The sequence below is a fragment of the Penicillium angulare genome, assembly GCF_028827245.1.
Source record: "Penicillium angulare strain IBT 27051 chromosome Unknown utg000003l_segment0_segment0, whole genome shotgun sequence".
NCBI lineage: Eukaryota > Fungi > Ascomycota > Eurotiomycetes > Eurotiales > Aspergillaceae > Penicillium > Penicillium angulare.
The window spans coordinates 2,327,323-2,344,481 of NW_026623162.1; the positions used below are offsets into that span (position 1 = coordinate 2,327,323).

The following is a 17,159-nucleotide window of genomic DNA, read 5'->3' on the forward strand; positions in this document are numbered from 1 at the left end:
CTGTCATGAGATCTTCTCTAAGCTAATTCGTTATATCCAGAAGGAATGGCTTAACCCAATATATGCGAAGATGTTTTTACACCATTATACTCGGCATTATTTTCACTTTGGTGAGGTAGCAACATCTCGAAATGAGTCGGCACATTGGGCATTTAAACGTGATCAACAGGTAATTCTCCTATTATTATTGAGGGATTTTCTATTAAAATTTAGCCAGGGAACCTCAACTTCTCTCCTTGGAGCCTTTGATATCTTTGAACAGACAATTAAACGTCAATATTCAAATATTCAATATCAGTTACATGACCAGACACTTGGACGATTCACAGATCATCAATCCTATACATTTTTACTACCAAATCTCATACAGAGAATTTCCCTTGAAGCCATTCGCCGTCTGGAGAAAGAAATCAACACATATCTACCTATCCATATCGAAAAACCTCAAATTCCTATCTTCTGTGTATGCGGCAAAGGCAGGGGCATTCCATGCATCCATCAAATTATTCCATATTATAATGAGAAAAAGCCACTTCCTCTTGATCTCTTCCACTTACAGTGGCATCTTCAGGAGGCTGATTCACCACAGTTTCATCCAGATCTTCTTCGTATACAGGAGCCAAGAATTCGGGATGATCGGAGGGTATGGATATCGCGAGGATCGTATACAGCATCACAGGCCTCGGTGGCCACATCACAGGCCTCGGGGGCCCGGCAAGACCCCCGAGGCCCAGAGGGATCACAGGGGCGGATCCCAAGCTTATGGGAGCAGCTAGATGCTGTTGAAGATGCTGTAGATCGTGAGTTTTATGAGCAATGGTCCCAACAAGGCTCTCAGCAGCCACCAACTGTGCAATCTCGGAGGAGACCCAATACATGTGGAAATTGCGGCGTGGAGGGGCATAAAAGGCCTGGGTGTCCGTTGATCAACAGATTTGCCAGTTAATTCGACTGAAAATGCATTTGCCGGTGTTTTTAAAATCAGCCTCTGTTTCCTCTTTAGGTTTAGCTTGGAATGAGATAACTTGCTTGCATATTAAATGTCGTTAAATGTGTGGTAAAATGGAAGCTTTTTACGTGGAGATGAGATTTAATTCTGGACCGTATTCATGCTGCCGGCAGAAAATTGATGCCTTTGTGCCTTGTGGTATTACAAATACGGCGGTGAGCTTAGAAGGGGTGGGTTTAGCCATTTGAGGGGTGGTATTAGCAATTCTCCACCGAAGTCTTAACACCTTAGAATCCAGGCCAAAACTCACTTCCTCCCGCAAAGAGTAATTTACGCCGTTCAAAAAAAAGAGAAGGCCCAGTTCCAGTATATGGAAACTCTCGGCCAATTCTCTTCCGCCTCCCTGTTTGCCTCCCCGCGTTCTTCCCAAACCTTGACCGAGCGGAAAATAGGGAAAGGGGAAAAGGGAAATCAGCGCCCAATTTAAAAAACTTCCTTCTTTCCTCCTCTTCTTCTTCCCCTCCCCCCACTTCCCCAACTCTTTAAACGTCTTGCCTTCAACCCACCCATCCCCTCTCTCAAAGGGCCTTTTAAACTTCCTCCGTCCGCCCCGGTTCATTCCGCTTAATTAAATACCACTCCTCTTCCAAACAACAGTCATCCGCGATGGCAACCGAGATGGTGGGAGGCCAAAGTGACGATGTTCACCAGGCTCCAGCCTATACCCCGACCGCACCCATGAACGATTACGTCCTCCCAGAATTACGCTTGAAGCGCAAGATGGCCGATCCGGAGAAAACCCCGTTATTGCTGGTCGCGTGTGGTTCATTCTCACCCATTACCTATTTACATCTACGCATGTTCGAAATGGCCGCCGATTACGTTAAATTTAGCACCGAGTTTGAACTGCTCGGTGGATACCTGTCTCCCGTATCGGATTCCTATCGCAAGGCTGGTTTGGCCACCGCAGACCACCGGTAAATACATCAATACCCGCTGGGAGTGAAACATAGTAGAATAAAACGCTAACATGGTGACCTGTTTAGTGTCGCGATGTGTCAATTGGCCGTTGATCAAACATCAGATTGGCTCATGGTCGATACATGGGAGCCCATGCAGAAGAAATACCAGCCGACCGCTCTCGTCTTAGACCACTTCGATCACGAAATTAATACCGTTCGGGGTGGTGTTGAGGCTGCAGATGGAACACGGAAGCCCGTTCGCATTGCCCTGCTCGCGGGTGCTGATTTAATTCATACCATGTCTACACCCGGTGTTTGGAGCCAGAAGGATCTGGATCATATCCTCGGCAAATATGGCGTAAGTGGTGTCCGCGAAACATGGAAAGTTGCATTCAATAAACTAACATCTCTTTGTAGTCTTTCATCGTGGAGCGCAGTGGCACTGATATTGATGAGGCCTTGGCCAGCTTACAACCATGGAAAGATAATATCTATGTCATCCAGCAACTGATCCAAAATGACGTTAGTAGCACCAAGATTCGACTCTTCTTGCGACGCGAGATGAGTGTGCGCTATCTGATCCCCGTCCCCGTCATTCATTATATTGAGCAACATCATCTCTACGAAGACGATGGGACATCCAACGAAAAGGGCAAGGAGAGGCAAGATGCGGGCAAATCAGGGTGATGACGCTTCTGCGACCGCAGCGCTGTGCCACCATAATGATATTTAAAACGACCCTGATACATACGATACCCCTACCCACTCCCCCGTTGATGTCTCTATCTTGCAAATGGATCTTAAATACTGTCCATTAAACCTGAAACCTCAAGCCAGATGTGAAAATCCACACTTCAGTCTTGTCTGATCCGTACCCACTGGAGGTACTTTTGGCTCGGCCTTGTACATGGCGCTGCAAGAGAAACAGAGGATTTAAAGATTTTTTTGGCGTTTGGAAAGCTTGAGTTAAACTGGTTCGATTTCTGCTTGACTTTTTCGCTTTGTTCTTTTTGTCGGGCCTAAATTTGAGATCCTGAGGGCGAGTTTCCAATGCAATCTCGCCAGAACCAGCGGATTGTACATAAACACTGTTTTAGCTGATCTTTCGATCAAACCAGTCTGTACATAGCGTGGCATAGACCTACTTTCCCTCTTAGATCAGGAAAATAAGAAGCCCGCAGCTTGCAACTGCAATGACCATCGTATCTCCGACAACTGTGCATTATGTAGTATATTAACTTGTCAAAATGCCAAAGTGTCAGTTTTACTCGACCCGGAAACAGATCATCGCCAGTTCATGCATCATTGTCAGTGCCAATGACACCATCTCTCGGAGGTCGGACTTACCGTAATTTATGCAGGTGGTGGGATCACCATGTGGAAACCCTAATTAAATGTATTGGATAGCTTACTTCACCCCGTTATAAATCAATGTGGCATTGCAGTAAATATAGTATATTCCAAAATATGTAAGACCTTGGAAAAACCCTACTAGTAACCTTGGAAATCCCCGAGCCAGATCGCCGATCTCAACGTGTTCCGCGTGTTATCTTCCGTTATCGAAACGATTTGATCTTAGTTAGTCCTCCACATTTCCCGGCCCTACCCCCCAGGCCGCCCCGTCCTAGGAGGGATCCTGATGCTTGGATTTTTCTCTCACCTTCTTTCCTAGTTTCTCTCACCTCACGTCCTCATGATTCATGAACTCAATTCTTCCCCCCTGCCCTCCATGGCTTCCAACAATGACCTCCCAATGCCATCTTGGCCGCTCACCCCACCGGACGCATCGGATTTTCCGCCAACGAACATGAAGCATATGTCCTCGGTTATTACAGCAATTCATGTTATGTCTACCGAGCGTGCGGCACTCACACATCTCGAGCGACTATATCAAACAGATGCCCGAGCGCAGCAAGAGCTTGCGCGAGCAGTAGATTGCATTGCGCAAAGTGTCCGCGATGGAGGCAAGCTGGTGGTTTGCGGGGTGGGGAAAAGTGGGAAAATTGGACGAAAGGTTGAAGCTACAATGAATAGTTTGGGTATATACTCTGCCTTTTTGCATCCGACTGAGGCTTTACATGGAGATTTGGGATTGGTTCGACCGGTAAGCCACCTTGATACCCCTGCATGGTCTGTGTTGTAAATCCTCCGAGACGCAATCCGGCTGGCTACCTGTTAGGGAAGTGGGGGAAGACGCATCCATGCATTCGTTATCTTTGTGCACATTTGATCTAATTATGATGTTTTCCAGAATGATACAATGCTTCTCATATCGTTCTCTGGTCGTTCTCCCGAGCTATTATCTCTACTTCCACACATTCCGACCTCGGTTCCTATCATCGCCTTGACTTCACATACAGAGCCGTCCGAATGTCCCTTATTATCTCTGCATGTCCCCTCAGGTATGGGAATACTCTTATCGGCTCCAATTCACGAGGACGAAGAGGCGTCATTGGGAGTTAGCGCACCTACATCATCTACTACAGTAGCCTTGTGCCTGGGTGATGCACTAGCGATCGCAATAGCACGCAAGTTACATACAGCCCCCGACAAGGGACCAGCAGAGGTCTTCAAAAGCCATCATCCCGGCGGAGCAATCGGAGCGGCACATGCAGCAGCACTATCTCGAACACCACTGACAACGCCATCAAGCGGGGCCTCGAACAAAACATTCGATTCCCCGTCCTCATCCATTTCCCTACAATGGGACGACCTAAATAGCACTTCCAGCATCCCCACTTTCTCTCTCCAGTTACCACCAGCACATCAACGTATTCCTCCAGGTATACTTGTTCCTCTCGATCAAATACCCAATGTATCATCAGCGACAAGACAAAATCCCAGCGACATCCGTCTACTCGACATACTGTTAACAGCGATTCAGCATCCCAATGCAAAGTCTTGGGTATTTCTTTCTCCGAATGAAATAGTTCCGCCTCGACGAATCTGGTCTTTCCTTTCTCGACATACTAATGTGGATATGCCTGTTGCTGATGCTTTGGCTAAAGACTCAAGCTATTCGCTGGTGGTGGCTCGAAACAACTGGCTTTTAGTACCAGAGTCAACCCCGCTTGCTGAATTGCAACATATGGTCTCCACATCCCGAACTGGAGGGACCCCGATATCTGTCATTGCTGTGATGAAGGATATCGCCTATCCTAACACATGTATAGGGGTGACAGAGGCAGAGGATTTATGGGGTGAATAATATACCATAATGAGTATTAATTACAAACACGACGAACATTTGAAGCTTTTTCTCGTCTGAGAACTGCAACGAAACCTTGGAACTACATTTGTGCATTCGCATCGAGTATACTTCTATACCAATGTATATACATCTTATATCTTCCGTGCAGCAAGAGATCACGGCCTCAATCCAAGGCTCTGCCCCCCACCCTTTAGGCAATATACCATGCCTACGCTCTACGATTACGAATAAACTGATTTGGTACATATACATAGTCATCTGTACACAACCCAAACATTGGGGCTAGAGAAGAATTCCATCTTCACGACATATCAATCTTCAAGTTCGGAAACTTCTTTTGCAGCACTCAATTATTGATGATAATAATACAAAAGATCCATTACTCAAAATGCAAATCTATAATATACACAAACCCCAAACACCTCCAATCAAACACTTTCCTTGGCACCGGAAAGAAAAAAGCCTAAGCCTTAGTAACAGGCTTAATACCCTTATGAATAGCCGCAATACCACCAGTAAGATTCTCATACCCAATTCCCGGAGCCATAAACCCAGCCTTCTGAATCATACCACGGAACTCCTCCTGGCTAGGAAAGCGTTCAATACTCTCAACAAGGTACTGATAACTATCCCGATCCCCAGCAACAAGCTGTCCAATAAGCGGGATAGCACTGAAATTCCAACGCTTGTACACCGCATCAAAAACAGGATTATCAACCTTACTAAACTCCATACAAGCAAAGACACCACCAGGCTTCAGGACCCGAAACGCCTCATTAAGCGCAGCCTGTTTATCGGTGAAGTTTCGGATTCCGAAAACAACCGTATACAAATCCACAGAGTTAGAGGGGATATGAGGCATCGACTCAGCATTAGCTTCGATAAAGTCCAATCGAGGGGTATTGTAGTAGGGTGTGTTGATTGATCGCTTTCTTCCCTCGGCAAGCATGTCTGCGTTGATGTCGCTGATTGTAACGCGGGTCTCGATGTCGTGGTTGATGTTTGTAGCGTGATCGAGCATTCGGAAGGCAATGTCACCTGTTCCACCGGCGATATCGAGGATGTTCCAGCCTTTTTGTTGGGGGTTGTTGATCCGAGCAGAAAGGGGGGAACCGGGGTTCAGACTACGGACGAAGTGGTCTTTCCAGAGACGGTGGATGCCCAGGGACATGAGGTCGTTCATTTGGTCGTAGGAGGAGGCTACGGAGCTGAAGACGGCGCCGACTAGTGTATTTCAATTAGCAATGCGACACAATTATGTTTGTTAAAGCTTTAGCTTGAGCTTCATTAAGGTAGATAGTCTTACCTCGAGACACTTTCTCTGATTCAGGCACATTGCGGAATCCAAAGTGTGTCATGCGCTCGTGGTCGGATTTCGGGTCTTGAGATGCGCGGGTGCAGGAGAAGCAACGATAGGGGGTTGACGGCTGGATAGCACGGCGCTTAGCGCTGTAGTGCAGAGTGCGCCAGGCAGAGCGGGCCGACATGGTCGACATTTTGGAACCGATTTGAGGATTTTGGGGGAGGATGGAAGACCAGGGTTAATGTCTGGATGGATGTTCGACAACTTTTCGGAGGAGAAAATCGGGACCCACTTGGTTTCCCCTGTATCCGTGCTCGGCATCCAATCATCGTGCAGAGTTTCCGAACTACCCAGTCCGGTGGTCTCTTGTCTGATGGAGGTATAGATATCGCAAGGCTTTGTTTCAGAGGTCGGGGTTTACGGATTTATAGGATTTAATGGATGATGCTCTTATATTTTCTAGCTTGAGGACCGAAGAGTTCCAATTAAATGAGCTATAAAGGTGGGCAATTCCCTAGTTAGAATCTAAGTATATCTTCAAACTTGAATCTCAGAGCCAGTTTAAACCTTGGAATCCAGGACCGATTTCAAATTGAGCACGATCGATGTTTTGGGAATTCAAACATCTCAAAGATTTATTTTCAACCTTGGAAGATTATTTTAGAATCATGGGACCCAACGAATTATCCCAATGCTGCATAACCGGCTCCCTGCACGAAGGTGAAGCTAAAGGCAATATCCAATATATCCAGAACAGTGCGTTCATGGTCATGGTTTCAATTCATGAGCAATATACCCATAGATCTAATTGATAGCTAACATAGTATATAGCCTCAGTCTACATTGCCTATCCCCAAGACAAATCTACCAAAAATGCCGTCCTGATAATCACAGACGTTATCGGCCACAAATTCATCAATGCACAGCTAATCGCCGACCAATTCGCCGCAAAGGGTTACTTCGTCGTCATGCCAGACATGTTCAATGGAGACTCAGTTCCTCTAAACCGATCTGAGGGCTTCAAAATCATGGACTGGGTGAAGAATCATCTACCAGCTCAGACGGAGCCGATCATCAACATTGTTCTCAAAGAGATGCGGGAGAATATGGGGTGCGAACAGATCGGGGGGGTGGGGTACTGTTTTGGAGGGAAATATGTTTGTCGGTACCTGAAGCCTGGTCAGTTGGATGTTGGGTATATTGCTCATCCGACAATGCTGGAGAGTGAGGAGTTGAGAGGGATTCAAGGACCCTTGAGTATTTCGGCTGCGGGTGAGTTTGATACTTTTTCCTTTTTCGTTCATGTTTCTATTCGTGGGAGACTTCGTGGAGATCGGTATTGATTGTCCTAACCCATGTTTTAGTCCGAGATTTCGTCTTTGTTACGGCTAAACGTCATGAATGCGAGGGGATTTTGGATCAACTGGAGATACCCTACCAAATCAATCTGTTTTCAGATGTTGAGCATGGATTCACTGTTCGCTGTGATTTGTCTAAGCCACGACAGAAGTTTGCGAAGGAGCGTGCTTTTGATCAGGCAGTTGCTTGGTTTGATCAGTATCTCAAGGGGGAGATAGACAAACCTAGAGTAAATTGGAGTCAGGAGATGAGCAAATAGATTTCAATGGAAATAAGTTGTGGGATATAATTGACATTATTCACAGTGGTGTAATTGTCACATTAGTTACATTATTTGTTTCTACAGTGAATGATAAACATGCGCTATTCAAACGCGAAAGGTAGGAAGCCCTCAGAATGGGAATTATCTAATGGCCACGGCCAATCTGCCAGCAGTTCAGGCGGCAATTGGAACTGCATCAACTGATTTCCCATGGGTGCTGTTGATCCAACTGGCGTTGATACAGATGGAACGGTTTGTTGATAGGCTGATGGTGGAATCATAGCCTCCGGCTTCATGTCGACTGGGGGAGCTGCTCCATTCGGTGCACTTGAAAGTGGAGGGATTGCCGAAAGGTTAACCAATCTTGAAGTCCGCATGTAGCCATCTATCCGATCCACTTGTGATCGCAGACGTTCACTAGCACCCGCTGCGCGGTGAAGACCAACTTCAAGACGGTGGAGTAGACTGGCCATTTCAAGGCTGGTAGGGATGTTAGTACGATCCGGGGGGGGGGGGAGTGAAAAAGACATACAGTAAAGTTCGAACGCGTTGGTACGAGGCGTCCGATAAATTGCCCTCCATGACAGAACCGAGAATGTAGCCAATCCCACCTAAATGATGGAGCTGGGAGTCAATTAGTTTGAAGAAAAGATACACGAGATGAGTTAGAATTTACCAGGGGTGAGCTAATGGCTTTCAAATATTCAACTGGTACCTTCGAAAACACACTCAGCAGCTCGCCAGCCACATCGCATTTCCTGTCTACCCCAATCTCTTCTGCCGATAACAGTACCATCCGCAGAAGCTGTAAAGTTGCCTGAATATTTGCGGACTGAAATCCAAACAGGTCTTGCCCAATATCGCCAGTAGTGGGTGGCGTTTCCCGGAATTGTGGGGGTAATGCAGCATACATGGAAAGCACTCGCTCCATAACCGCGGGCTCTGACATGGATACCGGACTAAAAAGAGACCACACCTCCTGGGTTCCATTGGCCGAAGAGAACTTACGGCGGGTACCATCAACGACATGTTCCAAAATGCGATACAGGTCGGTTGTGAAGTTCCATCCATGCATCCAGGAAACTGGAACATCGCCTTGGCCCATCGCAGTTGACGCTGGAGATACACCAGGCATGCGGTAGCCCTGGTGAGTAATGAGTTCGTCATCTACCTCAATTGGGTATCGGACTAGAGAATGGGCTTCACGGTATCGAATCACACCTCCCCATACAATGGTCGAGTAGATATCGAGCGTATATATTGACCAAAACTGATGTCATATTAGCTACCGCCACCTTGAATTATTTGGGCAAATGCGCTTACCAGTCTTCGTCGTTCCTCTATTTCGATTGGACTGATGTCCTTCGGCCAAAGCTTCTCGTCATGAAACCCTTCCATTGTTATTAAAGTGTGGTACATGCCAGAATATTTTTGCATGTTTTTTATTTGACCATTTTGAATACTGGCGATCGCTAGGATTGCACATGCGCGCATGTAGTTAAATCCTTTTGCAGCGGCCAGATCTCGCGGAAGGGAGTCTTTGGCAGCTGCATAAAAAGCCTCTGACGGTGGTTCAGAAAGTTCCTCGCGATGCCATCGGCTGGTGTATAATGCGCCATCACGAGCGCGGCCGGATACCAATGCACAAACGGCCATTGTCGACGCAAATAGACTTTGATTTCGCAAGTGCTCATCGTTGTTAATTTTCTCTATAAATGATGGCTTGTGAAACAAAGGAAATCTGGAATGGGTTTGATTAGCAAAAGTGAGCACGGCGAGCAGGATTATAGATAGACGCCGTAGTCCTACATAGGATAAACAATCTCAAAATAAACCTGGACGAGATTCCGAATTTGCTGATCACAAGATATGGCAAAGGCTTTCCAGGAATTGCGCAGTGCGCCGTCGTCATCGTACCCCTCAGCCGTTGACCACCCAGTGTTAAAGGAGGTCCAGGGGTCCCCTGTTAACGATGGGCGTGAGGCCGAATCAGGATGATATTCGCTTCTTGAGCCTGAAGACCCAGATGCTCGTTGCGGTGCATTTTCGCGCCCCAATGGAAGCTGCGGTTCTGTACTTGGCTTCGCGACTGGAGTGTCTCGGCCAATGATTTTGGTACCGGCCTTGACACCCCGGCGTTTCGCCGGTCGATCAAAAGTACAGGGGACATCAAAGTCCGCACAATTTTGGCACCGGCCTAGCGGGTCTTCGCCTCTGGTACATTTTATACTGCGTCTATTGCAGAAGTCGCCTGTGCATAAGCTGTTAGTCTTCGACTGACATTTGCGGTCTCGCCAAGTGACGGGTGGAGAAGGTGCGCATTGGAACGCGGGGGATAACCTTACAAGCCTTAGAGACGCGCTGAAGTTTTCGCGGTTTTTGCGACATTCATACAGAGCCTCCCGCCAATAGGAAGCTTAGTACCAGTAGCAAACAACGATCCTAGTCGGTTAATTCAGACGCCGGACAATTGGAGAACGGGGCTTCGGAGCGGGATCCCGGGGTGTGAATTATGGGTCGTGCGGCCGATTGAGGCGGGTTGAAATGTTGAATGGGAAAAAGGCCACTTGATCACCAGGAGTTTAACCGACAACTTATTGTCTTCCCTGGAATTTTTCAATCATTGAGTCATTGGAGAAAGATGTCTGGATATCACTCGAAGCTTGCCTCCCCCAACTTGCATGGCGTTTTGCTGACTCATCACGGTGTCATAGACTCGATTTGCGCTGGCGAATCACCGGTTGCGTGTTTCCATTCGCTTCAGCGGTGGTAAATAGCCAATTTCCGACCAGCAATGGAGACTACAATGGGATATCAGAACATGAGTCCACAAAATAAGAACATGTAACTGCATAAATAGCATTCATAGATTGAATTTTTATTACATATAATTATTCCCTTTCAAAATATACCCATATTTTAGCCCTTCCCCGAAAATACGCCGCAATAAAAGCAATGCAAAATTATACCAAGCGCCAGTAATGACTGTATACATATAGGTATGTTCAGACACTAGAGTGGTCTAGTGGTTTCTCAGTAGTCACGTCGGTCTTATCAGTGTCGTAGGTTTCGCTCCTTGTGACTCCATGCTCTGCCAGGACGTCACCGTGGAGTCTATAAGCTTGCTCCATTTTCCAATAAAACGGGCTCGAAGTCGAGAAAAGAGAGTCGATAGATTCAAGAGAGCGGTTACAAGTCTCAGGATAGACTAGTTGAAACCCATTAGTACCGGTCGCCACAAAATGAAATGCCATCTAAGGAAGACTCACAGAAATAGACAATTGGGATCCAGAGGAGGTTCAAGCCTGCAAAAAGGAAATATGTGCGGCTCTGTATGAATGTTAGTATTTGTAAATATTCAAGAACAAATGCATCAGGCATACAGTCAAAGAACCGAACATGATAGGATTGACAAGAGTAGTCATGCCCACACCAATAGCCCAGCCAGTTATTCCGAAGCCATTGCCCTGAGCTCGCAATTCACTTGGAAAAACCTCAGTGGGAATTAAAAAGGCGACTGTACCCCAGGTAGCAGCATAGCTGGGAAAACTTGAGTCAGTAAAATGTCATATGCCACCAGTAGTATGTAAGGGGAAAAGAGAAGAAGAAGAAGATCGGTAAGAGATAACATACCCCAAATTAAATAAGAAGAGCATCGTCACTGCTCCTGGAGCGAATTCGGCAGCCTTACTAGGGTGATGACGCGAGCCTTCATATACAGCACCGGCCTATGAGATATTAGTATCTGATCACGGCCAGTATACCTGGGATTTAGTACATACGATCAAATTTACAGCAAACAATACCACAGATCCTCCGATCAAACAGACTCGCCGGCCCAGCCGGTCGATAATCTGAGCGCTAATTAGTGTTCCAATGATGCCTATGGTGTTGATACCCCCTGCGAGGCCATTTTGTTTCACATCACTGTAGCCAGCCTGCTTGAGTAAAGTGGGCGAGTAGGCAGTCACGGCCTAGTTCAAGTTGCACGAGTCAGTCTGGGGCATGATTCGAGCGGTATGCAGGATCAATCCTTACAGTAATTCCGGTCCATGACGCCATAATCTGAAGCCAAACACATAGCCATGCTCTTCGGCCTAAGTTTGAGCCTGGCCTACCACCTTTCCCGACTAGAATTTTTGCAAATTGGATAGGAGAGCTGGGTTGCGTATCACGCGCAGCAGTAACGATCTCTAGATACTCTCGCTCAATCTGCTCGGGTGTGGCCCGTCCTTTGCGCAGGCGAGCCAAGACTTCGCGTGCTTCCTTCGGTCGACCGGCCGACGCTAGGTAGCGGGGGCTGTCAGGTAGCATCTTGATAAAAAAGACTAAGATAAGGGCGGGGAGACATTGAAATGCGAGTAGAAAACGCCATCGTACGTAAGAGTACCCGTTGTCCACGAAGGAGAGCCCAAATGAGATCCAATAAGCGATGGATATTCCTAGATCTTGGGAAGGTCAACCGTCTTGCTCCAAAGTTATAGGATCGCTTAGCTGCTCACAGTTGGCAATAAAAACATAGCCGAGGAACCCGCCACGATGATCGGCCGAGGACGTTTCCGACACTAAAACAGGGGTGATGCCAGTCAATGCTGCGGCAAAGGTACAAGCGAAAGTTAGCACTAGATCTTCGACTCCGCAATAGGTGTTGCGCTTATGCACGCTAGCAGGGGTAACTTACCACCAGTCCCGATTCCTGTCACCACTCTGGCACATATCATAAAATTCGAATTCTGAGCGGCTGATTGCAGTGCTCCACCAACGAGAGCAAACAATGATCCAGCCAGCAGGCCATTTATACGACCGATGCGATCAGCGAGCCATCCGCCAGCGAAGCACCCAAAGATCGCGCCTAGATAATAGACGCTGACGATACCCCCTTCGTGGGTTGTGTTTGTGATGGTGCCATCAGACTTGCCAATACCGACTTCTGTGACATAGGTGGGCGCGGCGTTGACACCTCCCATAACACCCTGGTCATATCCCTCAAAGAAGATCGAGATCAGCGAAAAGGTGTGGATAGCGAAGTTTAGCTGCCGCGGCGAAAGCCGCTTCCAAGCTGTGGTGTACCCCATAGCGCGTGTCCTGCAGATGAGTGTGCCCAATGCACCCATTAAAAAGTGAGGCAATGCAGCAGTGAATCTTTTTATAGTTCCCTGCCCCGGTATGGAGTAGATCGACCGGCTGCACGCTGGAGAATCGCGGGGGTGGGAACCACACTCTTGAAGCGCGTAGCCATTTAGCACTGGCCGATCCTGCTTTTTTGGGTTTTCCGGAGCCGCTTAGGCGTTTTGCCGATTATCCTTGTGAGCGGGTCCAGTGATCACTGTCCATTCAGCGTAGGAGAATATCAGATCAGATGTAAGAATGCGTGAACCCATGTTGGAGAATGGATCCACTGCAATTTGGCAGTCAATGAGTTGCGATAAATCAGAACCGATCACATATTTATTTCAGCCCCCTTTTCCCCGCAAACCGTGCCATTTCATTCAAACAACATCGCCTCGTATCCCTTTCCGCCCGTCTGTGCTTGCTCTATACGCCCATCATGACCCCTTCAAACGCAGAAAATAGTAGTCCCAGCCATGGCTTGGATATTACGGTCCTTGGTCTTAATAGTGGTACATCAATGGTATGTTGCCCTTTCCAGTCTTTAGAAATACTGCCCAGTAAAAGACATGCCAAGCTCACGATATACTACGTTATAGGATGGCATCGACTGTGCCCTTTGTCGATTTCGTCAAGAGACACCCGAAGCTCCAATGCATTTTGAGCTTTTGAAAGTAATTAATCTCATAGGGAGATTCCGACCGAGAGTCTCGTAACTAACTGTTGTTTTAGTATGGCGAAATCCCTTTAGAGCCAGTTATCAAAAAGCGTGTGATGAACATGATTCTTCATAATAAAACATCGCCCTCTGAACTCTCCGAGGTAAATGTGATTTTGGGAGAGACGTTCGCGTCCGCCGTGCACCAGTTCTGCAAAGACTATCAGGTCGATATTAACTCCATCGACGTTCTTGGGTCTCACGGTCAAACGATCTGGCTCCTTTCCATGCCGGAGCCTGGTGAAACCCGAAGTGCTCTGACCATGGCCGAAGGGTGTTTTTTGGCTTCCCGTACGGGAATCACTTCTGTAACGGATTTTCGTGTCAGTGACCAAGCGGCTGGTCGACAAGGTGCTCCGCTAATTGCATTCTTCGATGCATTGGTGCTGCACCATCCCACCAAGTTGCGCGCCTGTCAAAACATTGGTGGCATAGCCAACGTTTGTTTCATCCCGCCTGATTCACATGGCGGCATAGATGCGTGCTATGATTTTGACACTGGCCCTGGGAACGTGTTCATTGATGCTGTCGTACGACACTACACGAACGGGCAAATGGAATATGATAAAGACGGGGAGATGGGTGCCCGAGGCACAGTCGACCAAACTTTAGTGGACGATTTCTTGAGTCACAAATATTTTGCTCTCGAGCCACCGAAGACAACAGGCCGTGAAGTCTTCCGCGATACGCTCGCCCACGAATTCATTCAAAAGGCCGAGGCTAAAGGCCTGAATCCAAATGACGTTGTTGCGTCTATTACTCGTGTGACAGCTCAAGCTATCGTGGATCATTATCGTCGATATGCACCCAGTGACCTTGAGATCGCTGAGATCTTTATGTGTGGCGGCGGCGCCTACAACCCCAACATCACCGCTTTCATTCAACAAAATTATCCAAATACACGAATTCTCATGTTGGACGAAGCCGGTATCCCTGGCGGGGCAAAGGAGGCTATTACCTTTGCATGGCAAGGTATGGAGGCAGCAGTTGGTCGCTCGATCCCTGTTCCGACGCGAGTCGAGACTCGACAAGAATATGTTCTAGGCAAAGTTTCACCCGGAAAGAATTACCGCAAGGTATTGCGTCACGGTATGCTGTTCGGTGGTGGACGAGATCATCTACCGCCCGTGAAAGAGTTGGTCAATTATGTTGATGGGAAGGTTTTCAACAACAAGTGGTGAATAAATGACTACCACTAAATTGCGAAAGGTATGATAAAACGACAGCGATGGATTATTTCAAGCATTAGGTCAAGGAGCGAACCTCGGCATGGTTGAGAAATTGGTTTCAGGTTTTTTACTGTGTCTTTCTACGGAGTATTTACCTAGCTCTGGCATTCAGCATTCGAATTTATGAATCTGACCAAGCTATCTGTATAGCTTCAGTTCGAATGGATTCTCCAGCGTTGAAGAGATTCTCATTTGTATTTTCTATATTCTGCGATCGACTTCCATCCTAAGTAACATGACCACTATTAATTCTTCGTCCTTTTAGCGCTCATGGACGGTCAGCAATTAGTACGGCGTGGGGCCGGATAATGTATGTATCGCATCATTGCCCCTGTGGGTCCCATCAGAGTCTATGGGCACATTGATAAATATCAAAGAGACGAGATCAATTCACAAATAAAAGAGTTTGAAGATATGCGATTGGTTTGCCCAATGTCAATTTGAAGACTTGTCTAAAAAAAATTAGATTACATGGTGCGAGGAAAAGCCTTGAGAAGCATCATTCGAAGATCCGCGGATCCGCCAATCTCTGCCGATCTTCACTACGTACTTGCCTGTTATAGTGCTAGTTTGTTCTCGTGGAAATAAGACGCAACAGATTCCCCGCCCATCTGTTTTAAGAGACCAAGGCTTTTTCGTTTCTTTGCCCCTTGAACATCACCAGCTGTTTGTGAAACCCCTGAACAGAGCCTCGAAAACACCCAAGCTATATCGCTATCGCATCCAAACCGATCAAATAAATATCCATTGTTCATCATGAAGCTGCTGTCCTGGGGATTGCTCGCTGTTGTTCCTTGCCTTGTCGAATCATCTGCTGTGGGGTATTCGACAACAACACCTTCTACAGTTACAGACTCTTCGTTCAGTTTTGGATCCCACTACGCAGTTCTAAACCTCGACTTAATTAGCGGACTCGTGGGGACGATCAACACAACATCGCAGGGGCAGGCGTTCATCAAGAACACAGCAAAATGGATCAACGCGTGAGTTTCACTCACTGGAATGTTCTGTCAAAAACCTGAGCTGATAGATTAAGTGTGCATAAACAATCCCCTCCTCCGATCAGCATTTTCAGCCGCCTTTATTTTTCCACTAGCCTTTTGCCTGAGATCTCACCAGATGCCCCTTTCATGACCGACGTTGCTACAGTTGGGAATCTCACAGGGTCGGACCCGAAATCACAACTTTACCCTGCTTTCAAGACGCTGCCTAATTACGACATTGTCCTGCAAAAGACGCGTTATTTTGCGGGCGCGGATAACACGCTTGTACAAATTCTGCAGAGCCAGAAGATTGAAACAGTTATTTTGGTATGTTCGACGTCGGAAGGACAACATAAAAATGGATTTCTAACAGCATCTCGAACAGTCTGGCCTGCGAACCTCGGGGGTGATTCTCGCGACTGCCCAACGCCTCTTCGATTTGGATTTCAATGTGTAAGTATATACATTTCCTTTTGCCAAGAGAATTATACTAATTTCAAATAGCTACGTCATTGCCAATAACACGATTGAGACTGGAAGCGATGCGACCAAAATCAACGACGCGATCCTCCAAGGAATTCTGCCAAAGCTACCGGCCAATGTCATTACTATTGAGCAGGCCATCGATGCACTATCACGATCAAGTGCAACATATTACTAGAGACGGATGGCCTGAAGCAAATTGAGGTCTAGAGTTATGATTTTAAAATAATGAATAAAAGCTTCAGTGTATATATGCACAAATTCAACATTTGAACCGCATTTCATGTACAATGCTGCAATGATAACAACAAAGACTCGATAAAAATATCAGAAGCTATACTTTTAACCTCATTTCCAGCATCGAATCTATTCATTCAATCATTTTGCCCGGTGAATTTAATCTTTCAATGTTGGAAGGACCCACAACTTAAAGTGATTGCAGGAAAGTCAAGAGTGAACTTGTTCAAATTATACGTCTTCTCCGGGGCCATCCCGAGGTCCAAATGTCACCTCCTTACCAAACAAGATACAAATTGCGATCGCCAATATCAAATAAGCGAGGTTCGCTGACTCCTCCTTTCGACCCGACAG

The 17,159-nt window shown here is 46.9% G+C and overlaps 8 protein-coding genes across 8 annotated transcripts; 5 read left to right on the forward strand and 3 right to left on the reverse strand.

Moving 5' to 3' along the window:
* Positions 1 to 1,615: 1,615 nt before the first annotated feature.
* On the forward strand, positions 1,616 to 2,598 carry N7478_003024 (nicotinamide/nicotinic acid mononucleotide adenylyltransferase; the record flags this gene model as incomplete). Its single annotated transcript, XM_056919238.1, has 3 exons — positions 1,616 to 1,926; positions 1,996 to 2,269; positions 2,329 to 2,598. The coding sequence occupies 3 exons, from the start codon at positions 1,616 to 1,618 to the stop codon at positions 2,596 to 2,598; spliced, it is 855 nt and encodes a 284-aa protein (XP_056782396.1).
* A 1,042-nt stretch (positions 2,599 to 3,640) lies between these two features.
* Positions 3,641 to 5,119, forward strand: N7478_003025 (uncharacterized protein; the record flags this gene model as incomplete). Its single annotated transcript, XM_056919239.1, has 2 exons — positions 3,641 to 4,015; positions 4,163 to 5,119. The coding sequence occupies 2 exons, from the start codon at positions 3,641 to 3,643 to the stop codon at positions 5,117 to 5,119; spliced, it is 1,332 nt and encodes a 443-aa protein (XP_056782397.1).
* A 466-nt stretch (positions 5,120 to 5,585) lies between these two features.
* N7478_003026 (class I SAM-dependent methyltransferase) lies at positions 5,586 to 6,618 on the reverse strand (the record flags this gene model as incomplete). Its single annotated transcript, XM_056919240.1, has 2 exons — positions 5,586 to 6,346; positions 6,429 to 6,618. 2 exons carry the CDS (start codon positions 6,616 to 6,618, stop codon positions 5,586 to 5,588), a joined length of 951 nt encoding a protein of 316 aa, XP_056782398.1.
* Positions 6,619 to 7,093: 475 nt separating this feature from the next.
* On the forward strand, positions 7,094 to 8,043 carry N7478_003027 (uncharacterized protein; the record flags this gene model as incomplete). Its single annotated transcript, XM_056919241.1, has 3 exons — positions 7,094 to 7,181; positions 7,257 to 7,697; positions 7,790 to 8,043. 3 exons carry the CDS (start codon positions 7,094 to 7,096, stop codon positions 8,041 to 8,043), a joined length of 783 nt encoding a protein of 260 aa, XP_056782399.1.
* A 104-nt stretch (positions 8,044 to 8,147) lies between these two features.
* On the reverse strand, positions 8,148 to 10,434 carry N7478_003028 (putative C6 transcription factor; the record flags this gene model as incomplete). The annotated part of the gene is made up of 6 exons (XM_056919242.1): positions 8,148 to 8,526; positions 8,579 to 8,670; positions 8,723 to 9,316; positions 9,370 to 9,787; positions 9,856 to 10,297; positions 10,392 to 10,434. The coding sequence occupies 6 exons, from the start codon at positions 10,432 to 10,434 to the stop codon at positions 8,148 to 8,150; spliced, it is 1,968 nt and encodes a 655-aa protein (XP_056782400.1).
* Positions 10,435 to 11,051: 617 nt separating this feature from the next.
* On the reverse strand, positions 11,052 to 13,121 carry N7478_003029 (putative MFS sugar transporter; the record flags this gene model as incomplete). Its single annotated transcript, XM_056919243.1, has 8 exons — positions 11,052 to 11,254; positions 11,316 to 11,376; positions 11,430 to 11,586; positions 11,680 to 11,774; positions 11,829 to 12,020; positions 12,085 to 12,494; positions 12,549 to 12,638; positions 12,728 to 13,121. The coding sequence occupies 8 exons, from the start codon at positions 13,119 to 13,121 to the stop codon at positions 11,052 to 11,054; spliced, it is 1,602 nt and encodes a 533-aa protein (XP_056782401.1).
* Positions 13,122 to 13,594: 473 nt separating this feature from the next.
* N7478_003030 (UPF0075 domain protein) lies at positions 13,595 to 15,054 on the forward strand (the record flags this gene model as incomplete). The annotated part of the gene is made up of 3 exons (XM_056919244.1): positions 13,595 to 13,678; positions 13,755 to 13,829; positions 13,888 to 15,054. 3 exons carry the CDS (start codon positions 13,595 to 13,597, stop codon positions 15,052 to 15,054), a joined length of 1,326 nt encoding a protein of 441 aa, XP_056782402.1.
* Positions 15,055 to 15,858: 804 nt separating this feature from the next.
* Positions 15,859 to 16,746, forward strand: N7478_003031 (Isochorismatase hydrolase; the record flags this gene model as incomplete). The annotated part of the gene is made up of 4 exons (XM_056919245.1): positions 15,859 to 16,085; positions 16,139 to 16,412; positions 16,471 to 16,538; positions 16,590 to 16,746. 4 exons carry the CDS (start codon positions 15,859 to 15,861, stop codon positions 16,744 to 16,746), a joined length of 726 nt encoding a protein of 241 aa, XP_056782403.1.
* Between the last annotated feature and the right edge of the window lie 413 nt (positions 16,747 to 17,159).